Source organism: Podarcis gaigeae (genome assembly GCF_964106915.1).
Source record: "Podarcis gaigeae genome assembly, chromosome: 4".
Taxonomy (NCBI): Eukaryota; Metazoa; Chordata; class Lepidosauria; order Squamata; family Lacertidae; genus Podarcis; species Podarcis gaigeae.
In genome coordinates this window covers 91,713,287-91,735,406 of record NC_139677.1, presented here as the reverse complement: position 1 = coordinate 91,735,406, position 22,120 = coordinate 91,713,287, and the positions used below count along the sequence as shown (strand labels likewise).

At 45.3% G+C, this 22,120-nt stretch overlaps 1 protein-coding gene across 1 annotated transcript in view; it reads left to right on the top strand.

Annotated features, from left to right (window-relative positions):
* The window catches only part of FAT3 (FAT atypical cadherin 3), a 478,212-nt gene that overhangs the window by 337,688 nt on the left and 118,404 nt on the right, over positions 1–22,120 (top strand). The window contains exons 5-8 of the mRNA XM_083737613.1: positions 936–1,250; positions 8,100–8,310; positions 8,754–8,822; positions 21,862–22,001. Coding sequence (XP_083593739.1) covers positions 936–1,250; positions 8,100–8,310; positions 8,754–8,822; positions 21,862–22,001 — 735 coding nt within the window. The remainder of the gene's footprint in view (positions 1–935; positions 1,251–8,099; positions 8,311–8,753; positions 8,823–21,861; positions 22,002–22,120) is intronic.

The window sequence follows — 22,120 nt, the reverse complement described above, 5'->3', positions numbered from 1 at the left end:
AGTCAGAATTACACTTATGTGGGAAGAAGCCCCATCAAATTCAACATGGGTTGACCAAAACTACACAGAATCCCATGTTGAGAACATAAGTAAAAAGTAAAGGTAAAGGAACCCTGGTGGTTAAGTCCAGTTAAAAGCGACTATGGGGTTGTGGCACTCATTTCGCTTTTCAGGCTGAGGGAGCCAGTGTTTTTCCGCAGACAGCTTTCTGGGTCATGTGGCCAGCATGACTAAACCGCTTCTGGCGCAACAGGACACCTTGACCATAGCAGTACCTATTTATCTACTTGCACTGGCGTGCTTTTGAACTGCTAGGTTGGCAGGAGCTGGAACAGAGCAACGGGAGCTCACTCCATCACAGGGATTTGAACTGCCAACCTTCCGATCGGCGAGCCCAAGAGGCTCCATGGTTTAGACCACAGCGCCACCCACGTCCCCAGCTCTGCATGTAGAAGGCAATGGGCTCCATTCTCAGTATCTCCAGGTGGGGCTGGTTTAGACCACAGCGCCAAGCTTACTGGGTCAGGCCAATGGCTCATCTAGTCTAGCATCCTATTCTCAGAGTGTGCAGCCAAATACTTGTGGTAAGCCCACAAACTTAAATGTAACAGATCTCTGCCTGCCTGTGATTCCCAGCAACTGATATTGTGAGGCATGATGCCTGTGACCGTGGGTGTAGAATTTAGCCATCATGGCTAGTAGCTGTTGATAGCCTCTTCTTCCATGTATTTGTCCAGTCAGTCCTCTTTTAAAACCATCCAAGATGGCGGCCACCACTGCCTCCTGTTGGAGGGGCTTCCACAGCTCACATGAAGAAGTGGTTTCTTTTATCTGTCCCCAAATTTTCCAACGTTCAGGCTCATTGTATTCCCACAACAGTTTTCACAACGCCTGTGGACATTTTGCCTTTTGCTGTTACCGTTTTCTTCCCTCAGGTTACAGTCACGGACGGAGGCGCCTCTCCCAAGCAGTCTACAGTTTGGCTGGTGGTCCAAGTCCTTGATGAGAACGACAACAAGCCCCAGTTCCCAGAGAAAGTCTACCAGATCAAGTTGCCAGAGAGGGACCGGAAGAAGAGAGGCGAGCCGATCTACAGAGCCTTCGCCTTCGACAAGGACGAAGGCCCCAATGCGGAGATTTCCTACAGCATCGTGGATGGGAATGACGATGGGAAGTTTTTCATTGACCCGAAGACTGGGATGGTCTCCTCAAGAAAGCAGTTCACAGCCGGGAGCTACGACATCTTAACGGTAAGCCAACCATGATTGAAATGAGCAAGTGTACCACTTCCGAGTTTTATACGGAGGCTTCCCTTCAGTGTTGTTTTAGGCAGCACACTTTCCTAGATGTTATGAGGACTCTGCACCTTGTTCACCACAAAAACCATTTTGGGTTTCCTTGGGATTTCCTGCTGAATGCCTGGGGGCTTTCCCCAAGCACGCAATGCGGGTTGTGGGGGGGAGGAAATGGGTGAAGTGTGCCAACTATTGCCAATTCCCCATCCAGCTTCCCAAGGGGGGAGAGTGAAGAAATCCAAAATATTTCTTCCTTTTAAAAGAAGATTGGGAGAGCTGAAAAGACAGGGCACTCCTTGCTACAAATGTCACTCATGGACATTGGTTAAGCCTTAAGGCATCCATGGTGTGTGTGTGTGGGTGGGTGGGCGTGTTACATGGGAGAGGACGGGCAGGAGCTCTAGAGTCTGGGGTAAAAGGGTGAGGGGCTGCACGGACCTCTTGTCAACAACACCCCGTTCAGTGGGGCCATAATATCTGACCCTGAGCAGCATACCAGACTGTAACTCTGACCCAGATTAGCATGAAGCAGCAGTTGGACCAACGGCATCAGAAGGGTTGGATCCAGGCCCAAACATCATGGCGAGGTCTGTTGGGCTCCTTGAATTGGCACCTCCAGAGCCACTAACCTCTGAGCCTCTACAAATCACAGGTAGAGCAAATGCTTTGCACTTTGAAGGTCTTGGGTTCAGCCCCTAATCTCTCCAGTTTGGAGGATGAGGTAGCAGGTAGTGGGAGAAACTTTCAGATGTCTTCTTAAAAAATGCATAGTTCTTTATCTCCTTGACATCTGATGGGAGGGCGTTCCACAGGACGGGCGCTACTACCAAGAAGGCCCTTTGTCCTGGTTCCCTGTAACTTCACTTTTCGCAGTGAGGGAACCTTTGGAGCTGGACGTCAGTGTCCAGGCTGGATGTTTGAGGTGGAGACACTCCTTTAGGTATACAGGGTCGAGGCCATTTATGGCTTTAAAGGTCAGCACCAACACTTTGAATTGTGCTAGGAGACATACTGGGAGCCAATGTAGGTCTTTCAAGACCGGTGTTATGTGGTCCCAGTGGCCATTCCCAGTCACCAGTCTAGCTGCCACATTCTGGATTAGCTGAGGTTTCCAACTCACCTTCAAAGGTAGCTCCATGTAGTTTATTTTCCTGTCACTAAAGGCTTATCCATACTTCCTTCTGTCCCTCTGCTTTCTCTCGGGGGAGACTGCTCTTTAGTGCCCAATGGGAGCAAGCAGCCATTTGGGTTTTCTTCGGATTGACATTTGCTCTGATTTAAGAGCAAGTTTTCCCTAGGATAGGAGTTGGGCAAGGGGGAAACTGCTTGGACCTATGCTTAGAAATTGTAGGTCAAGCAGAAAACCGCTATAGCCATGTTTTCTAGGGACGAGCAGAAGTGTGGGTGACTCCTAAGTCCTGCGCCATTTTACAAACTGGCAAGAGTATTTCAACAACAGCTTTCATTGGCAACAACATACTTTGCCAGAAGCATCTCACTAAGTCGAATTCAGGTGTCCTCAATCAAACTGAGCATTCAAATAGATTGTTTTCCCTAAAAATATATATGTAAGAATTTTGAGACTTTAATGAATATAAAAAGCACTTGGCAGACTCGCCTTAACACAGAATGTTTAATTGGAGTGTTTTTCGCTGGAACAATTTTACATGGATTTGAAATAGACCGAGGAGGAACCTAAGCAAATGGTAAACAGTGAGGTATTGAGTGGGCACAGGTGTTTGGTGGTCTGCCATGCAGATCGATAGCTTCTCCAACCCCCCACCCACTCACCCCATCTTTTTTAAAAGCCTTATCAGCGATTTCCAAGTGAGAGTAAACAACACTCTAAGCAGGTGCTTTTCACGACTCACACTGTGAAGCAGAAAAGGAGATTTCTCTCTTTGGGATCTGGTTTAATGAACGGCAACCCACTCTCCACACAGAGTGCCGAATCTAGCTGTCCCCTTTCAGCCCCCTGGTTTGGCTGCTGGCGGGAATTTGCCCCTCGCAGTGGCTCAGCTGCAGCTATGAAGCCCCCCTTTTTATGCAGACCCAACTGCTTTGGATAGCAGCCCTTATTAGAGACAGCAATACCTACTAAAGAGAGAAGGCAAAAATTCCCGATCATGGGAAGCCACAGGGTGGCGGAAATTGCTGGATTGGCCTCCCTGCAAACCTCTCCCACCCCACTGCGGTTTAACATAGCCATAAAACGTGAGCCTGGTGCCCTCAGCTCTGCTACGAGTCGTATAGAGCACTAATTTAGAGATTTGCCCAAGCGTGAGCAGATTTCAAAATGCAGCCCCATCCTCTGCATTACCTGGAATGTGGAAAACCTACGTACACAAACTTAATAAGAGAGCAAGATCCTTCGCTCGGCAAGCTGCCAGGGGTTGTGGTCGGTGGCAAAAGTGAGCGAAGCAACAGCTGTGACTCACAGCGGGCTGCCTTCCAACTTACAAGAAAGTCAGCTGTTTCTTCATGGACCTCATATCACACACATCTCCCCATCTAGGCAAGGAAGAGGCAGTGCTGCAGTTCAAGGACACAGTCCCCCCCACCCCCCCAACCCAGACAGACTCACTCAAGGAGGTTGCAGAGCAGAGCAATTGAACATATAGCATGGGAAAAGTCCGGGGGTGCAGGATAGAGAAGGCTGCACGACCACATTCGGGCCCCAGGCTTAAAGTTCCCTATTTCTGATCTATACTGAGGAACATAAGAAGCTGCGTTTTCACATGCCAGACCAAAGTTTTCTCCCTCTTGTGGTCTAGGTATAATTGATGTTGCTCCCTGCCTATACGCATTTGTCCATGTACCACATTGGGAGGGGGGACCTCTGCCCCTCCAGAGGTTGTTGCACTACAGTAGGAGGAGGAGGAGTTTGGATTTGATAGCCCGCTTTATCACTACCCGAAGGAGTCTCAAAGCGGCTAACATTCTCCTTTCCCTTCCTCCCCCACAACAAACACTCTGTGAGGTGAGTGAGGCTGAGAGACTTCAAAGAAGTGTGTCTAGCCCAAGGTCACCCAGCAGATGCATGTGGAGGAGCGGGGAATCGAACCCTGTTCACCAGATTACGAGTCCACTGCTCTTAACCACTACACCACACCACAGTCTCCAGCTTCCTCTGCCTATGGCAGGCATGGCCAAGCTTGGTCCTTCAGCTGTTTTGGGACTACAATTCCCACCATCCCTGACCACTGGTCCTGTTAGCTAGGGATGATAGGAGTTGTAGTCCCAAAACAGCTGGAGGGCCAAGTTTGGCCATGCCTGCTCTATTCAGGCAAGGGCTGATGAGAGTTGTAGTCCAGCAATACCTGGGAGGTCCCAGGTTCTCCAGTCCTGCCCTAGTTCTAAACCTGTGAATTCGTCCTGTGGCATCTTCACCCAAGAGGAGCACTTTACCTGGAATTTCCACCACCAAGCATATGGGATGGATCTTCATTAGAATGAAAATAAGCAGGATGGGTTCTTGTAGCCACCTTCCAAGACAGCAGCTGAGTTATGGTAATTCTGGCACCACACTTAAACAATTAGCCCAGCTACAGATCCATACGCAGTGTTTCCTCTTCAGCATGGGATAGAAGCTTAGGCTGCATTCATCCCATTCAGCAGTTTATCCCATTCCCCTGACATTTCAACATTACAGTATATCTGAGCTTTCACATCACAGAAAAGCCACTTCTGGAAAATGAATGGAATACAGTAGGATCGCATCTTAAAGGTAAAGGTAAAGGTACCCCTGCCCGTATGGGCCAGTCTTGCCAGACTCTGGGGTTGTGCGCCCATCTCACTCAAGAGGCCAGGGGCCAGCGCTGTCCGAAGACACTTCCGGGTCACGTGGCCAGCGTGACAAGCTGCATCTGGCGAGCCAGAGCTGCACACGGAAACGCCGTTTACCTTCCCGCTAGAAAGCGGTCCCTATTTATCTACTTGCACCCGAGGGTGCTTTCGAACTGCTAGGTTGGCAGGCGCTGGGACCGAGCAACGGGAGCGCACCCCGCCGCGGGGATTCGAACCGCCGACCTTTCGATCGGCAAGCCCTAGGCGCTGAGGCTTTTACCCACAGCACCACCCGCGTCCCTGCAGGATCGCATCTTACTCACATTTAATTTCAACCTTGTATGGTTGAAGGCTGTTTGGTTGAAATCACACAAGTTAAACGCACGGAAGGAAGGAGCTTAAAAGTTACTTTTGCACAGAGTTTTATCAGCATGGAAATAATAATAATATATTTATATGCCACCCATCTGAATGGGTTACCCCAGCCACTCTAGGCGGCTTCCAACTAATGAAAACACAATACGACATCAAACATTAAAAACATGAAACATTACAAGCTTCCCTGAACAGGGCTGCCTTCAGCTTTTATTTTTTTTTATATAATAATTTTTATTAAATTTTTAAACAATAAACAACAACATACAAAAAAACATGTTCTTTTTCATTAACCACATTTCATTCTCATCTTTGGACTTCCTCACATCTCTTGTTCCTGCACTCTAAACACATAAATTTTTCTAGCAAATTATTTACTTAATTCAATTTATATTATATAATTGTCCAATATTGAATCTCAAATTTTAGAGTTTAAATAACTCTTATTCTTTAAAAGTTAATTCTAGGATATTTTTTATCTTATCTTTCAATTACGTTTAAATTTATATTCCTTATTACTAATTTATTGGAGCCATATTATTACGAATCTTACATCTTTCTTAACATTCGTACAATTTACAGTATTTTTGTAAATAGTCCTTAAATTTCTTCCACTCCTCCTCCACCAGTTCCTCTCCGAGGTCTCGGATTCTGCCCGTCATTTCTGCCAGTTCCATATAGTCCATCAGTTGCATCTGCCATTCTTCCAATGTGGGCAAATCTTGAGTTTTCCAGCCTTTAGCGATGAGTATCCTTGCTGCTGTTGTGGCATACATAAAAAAAGTTCGGTCCTTCTTTTGCACACTCTGGCCGACAATGCCCAAAAGGAAGGCCTCTGGTTTCTTAGGGAAGGTATACTTAAATACCTTTTTCAGCTCATTATATATCATTTCCCAGAAGGTCTTCACTCTAGGACAGGACCACCAGAGGTGAAAGAATGTTCCTTCAGCTTCTTTACACTTCCAACATTTGTTATCAGACAAATGGTATATCTTTGCAAGCTTGACTGGGGTCATGTACCACCTGTATATCATTTTCATAATATTTTCTTTCAAGGCATTACATGCCGTAAACTTCATACCGGTGGTCCATAGCTTTTCCCAGTCAGCAAACATAATGTTATGCCCTATGTCCTGTGCCCATTTTATCATAGCTGTTTTAACCGTTTCATCCTGTGTATTCCATTTTAGCAGCAAGTTATACATTCTTGAAAGTGTCTTAGAGCTGGATTCTAACAGTTCTGTTTCTAACTTTGATTTTTCCACCTGGAATCCTATCTTTTTATCCAACTTAAAAACTTCTTTAATCTGAGCATAATGTAACCAATCTCGCACTTTATCTTTTATTTTCTCCATACTCTGCAGCTTCCAATTATCTCCATCTTTTTCTATTATTTCCCAATATTTCGGCCATTTGGCCTCCATATTGAGTCTTTTCGGGGCCTTAGCCTCCATTGGTGATAGCCACCTTGGGGTCTTGTTTTCCAATAAGTCTTTATATTTTATCCAGACATTGAACAATGCTTTTCTGACAACATGATTCTTAAAGGCCTTATGTATTTTAACCTTGTCGTACCACAGATATGCATGCCATCCAAAAGTATTGTTAAATCCTTCCAAATCTAAAACATCCGTGTTTTCAAGAAGCAGCCAGTCCTTCAACCAGCAGAAAGCTGCTGATTCGTAGTACAGCTTTAAGTCTGGCAGGGCAAAGCCCCCTCTTTCTTTAGCATCAGTTAATATCTTAAACTTAATTCTGGGCTTTTTGCAGGGCTGCCTTCAGCTTTTAAGCTCTCTGCCTTGCACACTGCGGTTGGATGCTCTCTTAAGACCTCGCAGGAACTTGGACAGCACCACCAGATCTTGCAAGAGCACCCCAGAGCCTTGCTTGGGGGCAAGGACGACTCGGTGCACAGCTGTAGAAAGGATGGTCATGCAGGGGCAGTTCCAAGAGGGTGGTTTGACTGTGCGTGTTTTTGCATGTAACAAGTAACCCCAGAACGTAACCCCCACTCAAAATACAATCATGCATGTTTGGCGCTCATTTCTGCGTTATTTGGGTCCAGAGAAAAATCTGTTTGCACCCCCTTTAACCCAGAAGATCATGGGAGTAAAGTGACAGTATTTGGGGCAGCATATCTGCATACAGCTCTTTCCTGTTGTTGCTCCGCCCACATTTGCCTTTGGCCCCACCCACCACTAGCATGCGGCCCCTTAAAGGCTGCACAGAAGTGAATGTGGCCCTTGGGCTGAAAACAGGTTCTCTATCCCTGCTTTAACCAAAGGGTAACTCGGTCGGTAGAGCACGAGACTCTTAATCTCGGGTTGTGAGTTCATGCCATGCGTTGGGCAAAAGATTCCTGCATTCCAGGGGGTTGAACTAGATGACCCTTGTTGTCCCTTCCAACTGTCTGTGTGTGTGTAATTTTTTTACCAACCACCAAAACACAAACTTTATGATTGAATTTGGCACTGGGCACAGGCAAATCATCTTTCAGCTATGACTCACATCTGGAAAACTGAAAGTTGTGGACTGTTTCAGAGAGAGAGAGAGAGAGAGAGAGAGAAATACGCATAGATTCTATTCAGAAAGGAGTCTGCCAGATTGTTACCTGCCTTCTTTCCCTCTCTCCATGTGCAACAGATAAAAGCCGTTGACAATGGGCGGCCGCAGAAATCTTCGACCGCTCGCCTCCACATTGAGTGGATTAAGAAACCGTTGCCTTCCCCCATCCCACTGACTTTCGACGAGCCCTTCTACAACTTCACCGTCATGGAAAGCGACCGAGTGACGGAGATCGTTGGCGTGGTCTCAGTGCAACCTGCCAACATCCCGCTGTGGTTTGACATTGTCGGTAAGCGTGGGCATGGTGCCAATGGGCAACTTCCAAGCAGGAGGAAATAAGTGTGGTGTGGATTTTGATAAGGAGGAAACTAACAAGGGATTAGCTCCCCGGAATTAAGACTGCATTTGTGGTGCTGTACTTGAAAATGGCTAACTTAATATACTACTTTGTCATGCTTTGGTTATGATGCCTTAGCTAAGCTTTTATGGCTGGATTGTTCCTTTTTCTCTTCCATAATATGTGATTGACTTGCAATCCTAATGTTGTCTGTCATTTAAATTCTCTGGCCATAGTTTGCTAATCCCATTTCTAAATGTATTTTGATGGTAACTTAGATCGGCTGTCCCTCATTTCTCTCTCTCTCTTTTCTCTTCACGCTTTTATTTTTTCCTCTTGCATTCTGTTATCTCGGTTCTTTCTTTTTTTTCTGCTTCCGACTGCTGTGCTTCAAGGTGGCAAGCATGCTCGAGAGATGTTCTATATCCTACAGACAGCTTGTGGGCAGAACTGTTCAACAGAAGGTACCTTCAGTGCAAACACATTTGCTACAGTACACTTTATAAACTGCCTTATTTATTTACCTTTTCGGGAGATGGTGTTGTGTTTAAAAGAAAAAAAAACCATAAAAGAGAGCAGTCTGAAGCTAACTACCTGGAAATATTTGTACAAGACCACTTGACAGATTAGACTTTGGACTTATCCACACTTAACATTTGCCCCTCGCTTTCTAGGCACAGAGTTACATTTTCCTGTTTTGAGTCTGAGCACTTTTTATTATTATTTTGCTCCCCACTGCTTTCCCCAGGAAGACCTGCTCTTTAATGCTGAATCGGAACAAACAGCAATTTGGGTTTTCTGCAGATTGCCATTTGCTCCGATTCATCAGTAAAGAGCAAGTTTTCACAGGGAATGCTCCAGAGCAAAAACAAACAATGGCAACACCCTGATACAGACCAGGAAAGCCTGGACTTGTGCCTAGAAATTTTGAGCAGGAGCTCTACGTCACACTGCCTTTGAAAAGTGCCCAAGGAACTTCAGCTTGTTCAAAAATAGCTCCTGGAATGTGGCCTGGAATAAGCATTGTGGAAAATATTTTACCAATATTGCAACAATTTGAAGTGACAATTTCTTTTTCTTTTTTTTACCTTTAATCCCCTAAATGGTCTGGGCCCCTTGAGATCTTTAGGACTGCCTGCTCCCTATATATGTGTTGAGATTTCTTTTGGACAACTTGTTTCTTCTGTGAGCAGGGCTTCCTTCTTGATGGTTCCCAAACAGCTCAATTGCCTTCCTAGAAAGCTTTCCTTGCTCCATCCTTAATTGATTCTAGATAGATGTGGCCCTCTGCTTTTGGGTGGCCCAAATCATCTTCCTCTCCTGTTTTTTTTGCTGCCAGTCACTATAGTGTGCTTTAAATTACTTTTTGAATGTTTTATATGATATGTAGCTGCTCTCGTATACCTCATTAACCAACCACCCTGGAGACATTGGGTTGAAAGGCAGCTTAACACACAAGTGCCAAAAAAACAACAACACAATTTGTCCACCTGTGCCTTTGTTAGTAATTTATATTACAGATTTGGACAGTCAGAAAGAGAGGAAGTGTTTGTAAAAGTTGCTTGGTTTGGGCGCCTGGAGGCCATTGTTCCTTGCCTCAGGTGGCCAGGCAAGTAGCTGTTCATAAGGCTGTACTAAAAAACTTGAGTGTAACCTCTGTTTTTTTAAAAAGTGTGGGTAAAGAGAAGAGGACAGATAGAGAAAGGGGGAAGCCGGGAGTCTGATTCTGTGCTAGATTGGCAGGTGTGTTACAAATGAAGGATGCTGTTTGCATATGAAGGGTTTGCATATTTCTAAATCCTGCTGACTGTAGCGGGACTCAACAAGCACTCCAGAGCGTTTGAGATTGCAGCTGATATTGCTAAATTGCCTCCTCGTGGACGCATGCTGAATCAGAGACACGGCCAGGTGATTCTCCTATTTATAACTAGCGGCTGCAACATCAGCTGAGTTAGGAAAAGAAAGTCGGAGAGGAGAGAAACTGTTTCCCTGATTCCGGTGTAACCTTTATGTGTTGGGAGACAGCCTTAGCTCAGGGGCGGAGTACATGCCTTGCATGCAGAAAATCCCAGATTCAGTCCTTGGCATCCTCAAAAATAATAATACAAAGGCCCACAGATTTAAAAAGCAGGTAATATGATAAGTTCTAAACTCGCTTAGAGGTGGTTTTTTTTTTTTTTTTAAGAAAACGCAAAGCAGTACAGAAGTAATTTAGATAAATAAATAAACATCTGGAGAACATCTGGAGAAAGTTGCTGCCTCGGGCCACATCCTTCAATACCTCTGCTTTGTGCCCTGAGCATGTTTGCCTTTTGGGGGAATGCATCTTTAAACTCTGAAAATGACTCTTGCAAGTCTGGATGGAGGATGGATGTGTGATATTGAATAGGAAAAAAAAACCTACTGTAGGAAAAATGTTCTCCACCTGTGGGCTAGGTGGTCTGGGCCAGGCATCCCCAAACTCAGCCCTCCAGCTGGGGACTACAGCTCCCATCATCCCTAGCTAACAGGACCAGTGGTCAGGGATGATGAGAATTGTAGTCCCAAAACAGGTGGAGGGCCGAGTTTGGGATGCCTGGATTGTGATTACTTTTGCTGGCCACCCAAACACCCGATGTCACCTGTGCCAGTTTCTCCTAAAGAACAAACGTAAAAGCCCCGGCAGGATCAACAGAGAGGAAAGCAGCTGTCATGTAAATGCATCAACAGCAGCTCAGCACTCCTGGAATAATGAATCACCTTTTATTATTTATTTAGCAATTTTAAATTCTACAGAGTGCTTCACAAAGGAGGGGATAGACAGGTTCCTGACAGGATGGTTTGTAATTTAATAGGCACAGTAAAAAAGGAGGATGGGTTGGGTGGCAGGAAGAGCAAAATGAACAGATTCTCAGTTGGCCCGATGACATCAAATGGGCCAGCAAGGTGCTGTCTCAGTCTGCTCTGCAGAAGGCATGCAACTACAGGGCCTCTGAAATGTAGGTTTGTAGCGGTGCAGTAAAATGTGTGGCATCTCCCCGATGAGCACCTCAAGACAAATGGCTCACCATGTGGGCTAAAAGCAGATTGACTGAAAGAGGCCACGGTGGAGCAGCTTGGGCACATGACTGGTCCACCTGCGACTTAAACTAGGTGATTACATTTTCCACTAACAGCAGTGGATGCTAGGATTCTATCCCATATGCCACTGAAGAGTGTTCGAAAGCAGGCACGAAACAATAAAGGCAAAAATAGCATTCAGGTGTTTGAAATACTGGCCTGTCAGTCTGAGCTGCAGCATAGCTGGATCAGCAGTCTGCAAAATGCAACTAGAAGCCAGTTTCCAAATCCCAGGCCTGCCAGTTTCCCTCTACTAGATTTACTAACATGCGCTGCTTTTCATCTTTGTGAACCGAATTTCAGAGTCATAAGTTGTTTATGGAAAGAATGCAAAACTACTGTGGTCAGGTTTCTACAATAACTGAAACAACAGTGGTAGAGATACATAAATGGAGAGCATTCCTCTTGTCCTTGTGTGTGCATTTGTAGTAAGCGTACACTTAAAGATGGGCAAGGACTCTCCTCTGACCTCATGCTGGGTTTGGGGTCTCTCTCTCTGCTTCTGAGCACCTCCAAAGCTCAGTCTTAACTTTGGGGATGTCCTTTTGGGCTCATCCCTGCAATCCTTCAAGGTGCTGGTACTTCCAAAGCCTTTCTCCTGCAGAGTGCCTCCAAAACTCAGCATAAAGGTAAAGTAAACGGACCCCTGACCATTAGGTCCAGTCGTGACCGATTCTGGGGTTGTGGCGCTCATCTCGCTTTATTGGCCGAGGGAGCCGGCGTATAGCTTCTAGCTCATGTGGCCAGCATGACTAAGCTGCTTCTGGCGAACCAGAGCAGTGCACGGAAACGGCATTTACCTTCCCGCCAGAGCGGTACCTATTTATCTACTTGCACTTTGACGTGCTTTCAAACTGCTAGGTTGGCAGGAGCAGGGACCGAGCAACGGGAGCTCACCCCGTCGCGGGGATTTGAACCGCCAACCTTCTGATTGGCAAGTCCTAGGCTCTGTGGTTTAACCCACAGTGCCACCCGCATCCCAAAACTCAGCATAGCTGCATCCAAATTCCCCCTGAATTTTGGATGCTTCAATTACCTGCTTTTGTTAGAATCCTCCATTGTTCATTCACATCACCCCATTAGCATTGCCAGTGCACAGGCCCCTGCAGAGCTTGTCTGAGGCCTAAGGCAGGAATCCCCGGTCATCTGGGAGGCAACAGGACATTCTTGCCATTACAGGGCAAGTCCAGCAGGCCCCCGGTGTGGCGTCCTGGCCAGCTTAGCCCTCCAAGGCCTAGAGCAAGTGTACCTGGCTGCACCCACACACCCACACACCCTGCTCTGCATAGGCCTGCCAGTGCACCAATGTACTTTGAGAACACACTCCCCCCAATTTTTTTTTTTTTTACTTTGATGAGATTGTATGTTTTATTAATGCACATTATCATGAGGAAGGGGATGCAGAGGAACTGACCACTGTGGCAGAGCATCCATGGTTCTAGTTCCAGAACTGATTTTAGTAATTCTCGCAGTTAAAAAAGTATTCAGGGTGAGTGGAATATAGGGCAGAGCTCAGCCACAATAAAGCAATGTATTTGAGGAAGGGTATTCTCTGTGGCTTCTATCTGTGGGCTTCTGACAAAGCTCTTTTTCCTTTCCCTAACCAGCAATAATTCTTCATTCACTGCTTTTAGAGCTTCTGCTTCATCCTGAAGAGAAGCTCTTGTGAGTTTTATAGTTCTTATTGTTCTAGTATTCCGATCTGAAGAGGGATTATTTTTGAGGTCTAGGCAGAGTTGCTTGCAGCCAAAAGAGATGAAGCAAATAAAATCTCAAAAGGAGAAGGTGGAATCAATGATTTCACACACACACACAAGCAAGCACAAACGTTAATTTATTTTACCTTACACTAATTTAAATTCCAATTGCCTAGCATTAATGCTGAACTACAAAAGCAATTGATTAAACAAACAGATAAAAGAAGTCGATTGGCAGGCCTTATTTGCAGTTTCATTCTGGACCTGCCATCCCAATTTCAGGAAGGATGCCACAGGAACTTTTTTTCTTTCTTTTTGACAGGATCACTAATCTTTATTGCAGATCTGCATCCTGAAATGAAATTAACCTCCCAGCACAAACTCTTCAATGAGGCAATCATTGCTTCTGCTGAATGTAACATTCCAGTGGAACAGTGGTTCCCAATTTCTTTTCCCACGGACCACTTGAAAATTGCTGAGGGTTCTGGCAGACCACTTGATGATTTTTCTGCCCATTGTAGCAGTTACAATGTTCTGTGCTGGGTGCTGTATCCTTCTTAATGGCATTTAAAACTCTTCTTTTATTTCTTATATGGCATTTTGTAGTATTACAATTCAAATTCCACAGAATTTAGGTTGTATGTGTTCTTCATGGGCGCACCGCAGACCACCATTATTGAAACTCAGTGGTCCACAGGCCACAGTTTGGGGACCACTGCAGAACAAGTAATCCCCTACAAATAATGATGCAAAAGGATTTCATTTACTCCAGATTTTTATGCAACCTAATTTTATACCAGCTGTTAGGTTTCCAAGGGGTTGCTCGAGAGGAATCAGACAATTACCTCCCTGCTTGGCTGTGAAAGCCTTTCTTTTCATGCAAAAATAAACTTTATCTGCCCAGAAGAAGAAGAAGAGTTTGGATTTGATATCCCGCTTTATCACTACCCGAAGGAGTCTCAAAGCGGCTCACAATCTCCTTTCCCTTTCTCCCCCACAACAAACACTCTGTGAGGTGAGTGAGGCTGAGAGACTTCAGAGAAGTGTGACTGGCCCAAGGTCACCCAGCAGCTGCATGTGGAGGAGTGGAGACGCGAACCCGGTTCCCCAGATTATGAATCTACCACTCTTAACCACTACACCACACTGGCTCTCCCGTGCGCCACTCTCCCGTGCGCCAGAGCGCCTCTCTCCCGTGGCTGGCTCATTCACTGGCAGAATCCGTGAGTGGGCGGGGCTTAAACTTTCCCCAGCAAAGTAATGTCTTGATGCCCAGTCTGCGCCTCCCCTCTCGGAGCGAAACCTTACTGCACAAGGTGGGCGTGGGTAACGGTGGACCTCTCCCCTCCCCGCTCTGCCCAGGCAAGGTATCCTGGCAACGCCTCGCCTCCTCCGAACCCTGCAGCTCCTCTCCACTGGAGGCGTGGTTACTCTCCCCTGCTAAGGAGAAGCTGCTTTCTCTTTGGGGGCTCTCTGTAATCCATCCGGCTTTTCCTCTCTCCCTCCTGAGCCGATGGCAGTTCCCTGACACCAGCCTAATTCACACCTCCCAGAAATTGCTGTCATGGACTGGTTGGATGCAGAGGAATGGTGGGAGGAACCAGCTGGGAGTAGTAATAATAATATTTGTGGCTGGCAAGTGCCAATAGCTGAATATTGCTCATAGCAGGTACCACAGCACTGTCTTGGTGTACACTGGGATTTGGAGTGGGAAATATTTCTAGGTGCTGTTTCCTTCAGTACCAGAGGAAACCAACCCATAATCAGAGATGTAAGGAAGAAGTCTTAAAGAAAGATGTTTGCATGCACCTGCCTTTTAGGCATGCTATTTTAAATAACACAGTTTGAAATTTTGCAAGATAATTATATTAAGGCCTATGTTAAAACATGCAAACAGATATTGTTGACTGTACATACAATATGTTGAAACAAGCAAAAGGAAACCAAGCAACAAGAACATAATTAATCATTGGACTTTCCCCAAAACATATTTGATGTAACGAGTAATTGGTTAAGCAACATGTAGGAATTTTAGCAGGGCAGGGGAGGAAGCTCAACATAGTAACTCCAGAGTTTAAACAAATATGGGATTTAGTTGAAACTAATCTATATTTTGTGAGCAAAAGAAGGGGCATTTTAAAGGCATCAGCTGTTGTTATCGTCCCCCTTTGAATTCTTCCTAGGTTTTATTGGCAAAGTTGTCTTAAGAAGTGTGCTCTGATAACGTTGTGATTTTTTGATTGCTCATTAAGATGGTTGCAAAGCAACTTAAATGAAAAATTGGAATCTCCCCCCCCCCCCTTTTCACAGTTATCAGCGTAAAACATTCATTTAAATAAATAAATAAAAAGCTCTGGCAGTCCTAAGGCTACCCTTGTTTCATCAGAAATTTCTTCATGAAATCTGCAGATCTGGTCTTCAAAAAGATCCCTTCCACAATAACCGATTAATAGAGGTCCTTTTCCTTTGCATTTTTTTAAAAAAATATTTTTGAAGGTTGGCTTCAAACAAATAATTAAAAGCATATAATCCAATAGAAATGTTTTAATACCTTGGTGTCTGCAGACCTTTAATTAAATGTCAGGAACAATTACGTTGTCGCTTGCAGTTAACTGCTGCTAAGTGTGCGCATAACAGCCGAGATAAGTCATTGAGACATGCGTAGAAGGACGTGGGGAATTGATGGGGTTTGGGCATGAAATCAAGTTAGCATCGGGTTCATGGTGCCATATCTTGCAATGGGCTGAGGAGGACCCATGGGAACAGCTGCAGTGGGCTCCATGCACCAGGCAGAACAAGAAGCTCAGTGGTAGAATGTCTGCTTTGTGTATGTAATAAGGACTAGACTGGATGTGGGGTACCTCAGACTCAGAGGTACATGGGATGTGTCCCCCAAGACTATCCCCAGGCCACAACACTCCCCAGCCCAGCTTCACCCCCTCCTTCAGTATTTTACCAGATGGGACATGTTGTTTCTTAACTCTATCAATGTGGGATAGAGGGGAGAGATGAAGGGAAGAGAGGTGCATGCATAGAAGCTAGCCTTCTGTACAGTCAGTGCCAGGTTTACGTATAAGCTAAACAAGCTATAGCTTAGGGCCCCACTTCCTTGGGGGCCCCAAAAAAAATTAAAGGGAAAAAACCTGGATGTACATTTCCAAAATATAACATAAAAAAACCTACATACAGCAACAGTGTTTTGTGTTGTGTAGGCTCCTATGATGTAAGTAATGGGCCTTTCCTGCTAGCCTGCTCCCTAAAATATCAATGGTTTGCTCATTTCTATATATAGGGTGCCTACATTCTGCATGGACTGGTTGCATGGCTACATGTGCAAATGGCTTTAGAGACCTATTAGGTCCATAAATTACCATATAGCATATAAAAAGGTAAAGGGACCCCTGACCATTAGGTCTTGTCGTGACCGACTCTGGGGTTGCAGCGCTCATCTCACTTTATTGGCCAAGGGAGCCAGCGTACAGCTTCCAGGTCATGTGGCCAGCATGACTAAGCCGCTTCTGACGAACCAGAGCAGCGCACGGAAACACCATTTACCTTCCCGCTGGAGCGGTACCTATTTATCTACTTGCACTTTGACGTGCTTTCAAACTGCTAGGTTGGCAGGAGCAGGGACCAAGCAACGGGAGCTCACCCCGTTGTGGAGATTCGAACCGCTGACCTTCCGATCGGCAAGTCCTAGGCTCTGTGGTTTAACCCACAGCGCCACCCACGTCCCTATCCATATAGCATATATTCAACATGAAAAACAGCCGCAGTTTGTTGTTGACAAAGGACAGCTGGACATATAAAGGGCCCCATTACCTTCAGTAGCTTAGGGCCTCATCAAACCTAAATCCAGCCCTGTGTACAGTGGTAAAAAAATGACACAGGTGGTGGCCATTTTGTCAGATTGATGCACAATCACCGACACACAGGACCCTTTGGACCCAGAAGAAGAGGGCAGAACAGGGAGTAATGGGGCAGGACATGCTCATTTGCACTCCTCCAGTGTGCGCAGGAGCCAGAAACTGAACTCCATGAAATAGTTGTTGCATGTATTCATTGCTCTGCGTACTTTTGGCTTCTGGCCCTGACCAGTGCTAGTATGTGGACCTCAAAAGGTTGCCCAGGACAGAATGTGGCCCCCAGGATGAAAATGGTCCCCCTCCCTTAGCCCTAGACTCAGATCCAAGTGTATCTCAATTTGAAGTAACTCGGGTCCGAGCCATACATGCAGCAAAATGAGGTGGAAGACCTCTGAGTTGTAGGGTGGATAGTTTAGTCTGCAGGTTTTTGAACGCCCCCCGCATATCATTAAATCTCCCTGGGTTTGGTAAAGCACCTGTTCAGAAATGGTCTCTGCCATCTGTTGCGGTGACAAACCAAAAATTCTGTTACCTCAGAATACTATCTTATTCTGCTTTGTGCAGAAGCCGGAAACAAAAGGAGCAATCTGAAAATAACTAGTGTGGAAGACAGTTTTGATTTATCTTTAAAGTAACTGCATAAGAGTCACCTCTGAGGAAAAGTTCCAGTACTAAAAAAAAACCCCATAAAAAACATGTTGGACCGTAAATTGTCTTTTGTGCAGCTTCAAAGTCTCTTTCCTGTGGCCTAGATTATAAGACCTAAGGCAGCTCCTGCTGTGCAAGAGGAGTTTTTTCCCCCCAGTTGTTCATCTTCTTGGGGATTTTTAACAGGTTTCTGCTGCTGGATTTCAAGCTAATGGTTTCGGTAGAGTTAATTTTTTTTATTTATATACTACTTGCTTGCTTCCAAGTGGTATACAAAAAGAATAAAACAATGCAATTCTCAGTTTTGTTTTTGTTTTTTTTTAAAAAAAACCCAGTTTAAAACAAGTATTTAAAACATTCAAAAATAATTAAAACCAACAGTAAGCCAAAAACCAGATTAAAACACATCCCCACAGTCTACATTCCTGCCCCTTGTTAAAATGGCGGCTCTCCCAATTTGACTGGGCCCCTTTTGATCACTATGGGTCCAGAGTTGATGGCTGCTAGATGGAATCCAACTGAACCTTACGATAAACTGAAATTATTAATAGTTGTGTGTATGTGCAGTTGGTATAGTATTTAGTTATTTAAAGTCTGTGTTTGTCCACTAAATTTGATGGCAGTCCAGCCAGGCCAGTAACACTGGTTCTGCCATCCCAGGGTGAGATGAAGGCAATAAGGTCTTTTGAACCCCCTTCTTCCCAGGTGAAACTGAAATGGATTCCTGCCCATTTCCATTGACCTGAATCTGCAGAGACGGCTGAAGGAGGAACAGTGAGATAGGCTCTGTAAAAAGTGGATTTTCAAACCCTTTTCATGCCTGAGGTGCATTTTATAATAAGAGTGCGTGACTTACAAAAGCTTCACGGGTCTTCACAATAGGGGTCAGAGAGTTAAAAAGCTATTGTATCCGCCGGTGCAGGAAAAAGCAACTGCACTGCATTATTTTTTTTTTGGCGGGGGGGATAATAACACCTGATGGGAAACCCCTAGGGGTTGAGTTGAGTCCTGAGGCTGTCAGGTGCTTAACTCATAATTTAAGGCATTATTTTGATTCCCTGGTTTGTTGCAACTCAGGTGATCGGCACATCAGAAATGAGTACGGCCTTATTTTATTGGGGCGGGGGTTATCATTAGGTTAAACATGCAGTTACCCCCTCAGTGTTATTAATTCCTGCGAACAATCAGCATAAATTGCAATGTGAAACCCTTTCATTCTCTGTCCTCCCTCACCCTGGAAGGTTTAAAAAGTGATAAAGTTGGTGTCCCCCCCCTAATGCACAAATGTTCAATATAATTGCTGGAGGGGCTGATATTAATCAATGGGTTAAAATTTCCCCGCTCTGTGTGCTCATTCTGAAAGCCACCGAGCTACCTCTGAAATGGTGTGAGCACCCTCGTTTCCCAGTGCTCAGCATGCGATTTGACGCAGCACAGCTATTTGAAGAATGAGGCCAATATGATGCATTAATCTGTTTTGCTTTTTCAGTTAAAACGGGGGGGGGGGGGGCTTTGGCCAGCTCTCTCTCACATCCCCCCCCCCCCCCCGCCAATCCTACCATCTCCAGGAAACATGCAATTGCAATGGATTTATTTCATTGGGAGGTTCAGGGGACAAGAAAGCAACTGCGGTTCCTTTTGATTAGTTGCGTTTCTGAACATAATGACCCGTTTTGTTAGTCCCGGGTTATTGATGGCTCTCTCTCGTACCTTGTGGGGTGGGGGCTTTCCCCCATTCACATCAAATCTGTACTTTTAATAAAAAGTAATGTGAGGAGGGGAGGAGTCACAGAATTTTTTGTTTCCTTTTCCCAGTTTAATTTAGCTGAGGTTCAGTGCGTAACTTGAGTCAGCAGGCGTCTTGTGTTAAAACATGAAAAGAAATCCAGATTCTTATTAATTTAAATAGGAAAGATTTTTTTAATAATCATAAATAATTTGCTGCCGATTGTGGATTAAGTGCCTTCTCTAGAGGCTTACGATTTCAACCCTAAGGCCCGGTATTTGTGACTAGCGAAAGACTTGCCATTGTGATGAGGGGGGTATATTAAAGCAGAGCTGAAAATTATCAAAAGGCTTCACACACACACCCCCATTAAAAATTCTGTGGTTTCCTTTTGCTCAACGCCCCTTTCCGTCACTAGTTCCAGGATACTGGAGGATGTAGATCAGAAGTCAGGCTTCAAGCAACAGGGTTGCTGTAGCTTCTGCTGCCTCTGCTTGTGGTATAAGCCCCACTCCCCTTAAAAAAAGTAACCTAGGGAAGAAAGAAGGCAGAGAACCTGCCATAGCCATTGTTTCTCCTAGCCCATGATAGCTATTAATTTGTTTAATTCTCTTTTTAAAGCCAACTAGGTTGGTGGCCATCACTGCTTCCTCTCTTAGCGAGCTCCAGATGTGCTTGAGTGGTTGAAATGGTTCCCCTGATTTCCTTTCCCACAAATATTTATGCATCTGTTTCCCAATTTATAAACGGTTGTACAGCCAAAAGGTGGCAACACAAAGACGGGCCTTCTCTACGGTGGCTCCCTGTTCTGGAACACTCTCCCTAGGGAGGTTTGCCTGGCGCCTTCATTATACATCTTTAAAAGGTAAAGGGACCCCTGACCATTAGGTCTAGTCGTGGCCGACTCTGGGGTTACGGCGCTCATCTCGCTTTATTGGCAGAGGGAGCCAGCGTACAGCTTCTGGGTCATGTGGCCAGCATGACTAAGCCACTTCTGGCGAACCAGAGCAGCGCATGGAAATGCCATTTACCTTCCCGCCGGAGCGGTACCCATTTATCTACTTGCACTTTGACGTGCTTTCGAACTGCTAGGTTGGCAGGAGCAGGGACCGAGCAACGGGAGCTCACACCATTGCAGGGATTCAAACCGCCGACCTTTTGATCGGCAAGTCCTAGGCTCTGTGGTTTAACCCATAGCGCCACCCGCGTCCCTTTATACATCTTTAGGCGCCATGTAAAAACATTCCTCTTCAATCAGGCCTTTGGCTGATTGGCATCCAATGCCCTTTAAATGTGTTGTGAGAGAGGGGGTTATTGTTTTGTTTTCGTTCTTCTTGTTCTTGTGCATTTTGTGTTTTTTATATTATAATTCTATGTTGTGAACCGCCCTGAGATCTATGGATGAAGGGTGGTATGCAAATTTAATAAATAGAAACAACAACAGAAATATATAGTGTAGCGTTTTATGTTTTCCTCACCGGGGGTGGGGGGCGGTTTGAAGGCCATGCACTTACTTGGAAGAAAGTGAAGTGTTGCACTCAAGGACAACCCATCAGTGTGGGGACTAAACCCGCTTTGCACTCCTAGTGACCCCAGCCTATCTGCATGGACCCTCCTTTAATTTGCTGTGACCTGATTATGTTGGTCATGCTAGAATGTGACAGGATGTTGGGAACCAGCTCTTATACGTGTCCTTGACAGCAAGGGCCACAGATCAGTGAATCTGCCTCAGGTTTGGCTTGAAGAAGGTTCCACATTCAATCTGCAGCTGAGGTGATGTGAGATACTTCTCATGAGACCCTAGAGAGCTACTGGGATTCCCTAGTTGGTAGAGCATGAGACCCTCAGTCTCTGGGTTGTGGGTTTTGAGCCCCACGTTGGCCCAGTCAAAATAGCCAATAGCGGTCTTATTGGGCAAATAATCTTAAGGCAGCTTCTTTAGATGAGTGATACCTCATGGGTAGGTTTTTTGTGGGGGGCACAAGTAGACTATTAATTAGTCAGATAGCTTTAAAAACTGTGCAGGTAGCCCTGGTGGTGAGTTGCTCAGAATTGACATACAAATAACACTTGAATCTTGCTCCCAAATTAATATCAAATGAAGGAGGGGAAGCGCTTGTTCGTACTAACAAGGGCATCAGTCTTTGTAGGTTAATAGCCTTGTAAAGCCTTTTAAAGGAATCAATTATGCTTCGCTTGGATGCATTGCTGAATCTTTTGTCTGCAGTACGGGTTGTTTCGTTATCCCCCCCCCCTTTCTTTCCTTTATGACATCTGTTTTACAATGTACAAATGATGCTTGAAAGGGAAAAAATTAGCTTAGAACAATGATTGCTAAATGTGCAGTGCATGTTATGTGCAGCGCTTCTCTGTAAATTACCATACCCTGGTCTCTAGGTGTTGTTTCTCAACAACAAAAACGAAAACATTCCAGAGATTTAATTGTGCCTTATGTTGCAACAACTAGGGGGGAATTTCGAGAGCTCTTTCGACGCAGACAAAGGTGTGGGGACCATTGTCATCGCAAAGCCCCTGGATGCTGAGCAGAGGTCGGTGTACAACATGACTGTGGAAGTCACTGATGGCACAAATGTGGCAAGCACTCAGGTAAGGCATATCACATCAGTTTCCTACGCCAAAGGCTTCTGCTTTGTTTTGCAGGAATTGCAAATTATTTCAACTGCATCATGTAAAATAGTGCCATTTAAGAATCTCAGACCATTTCA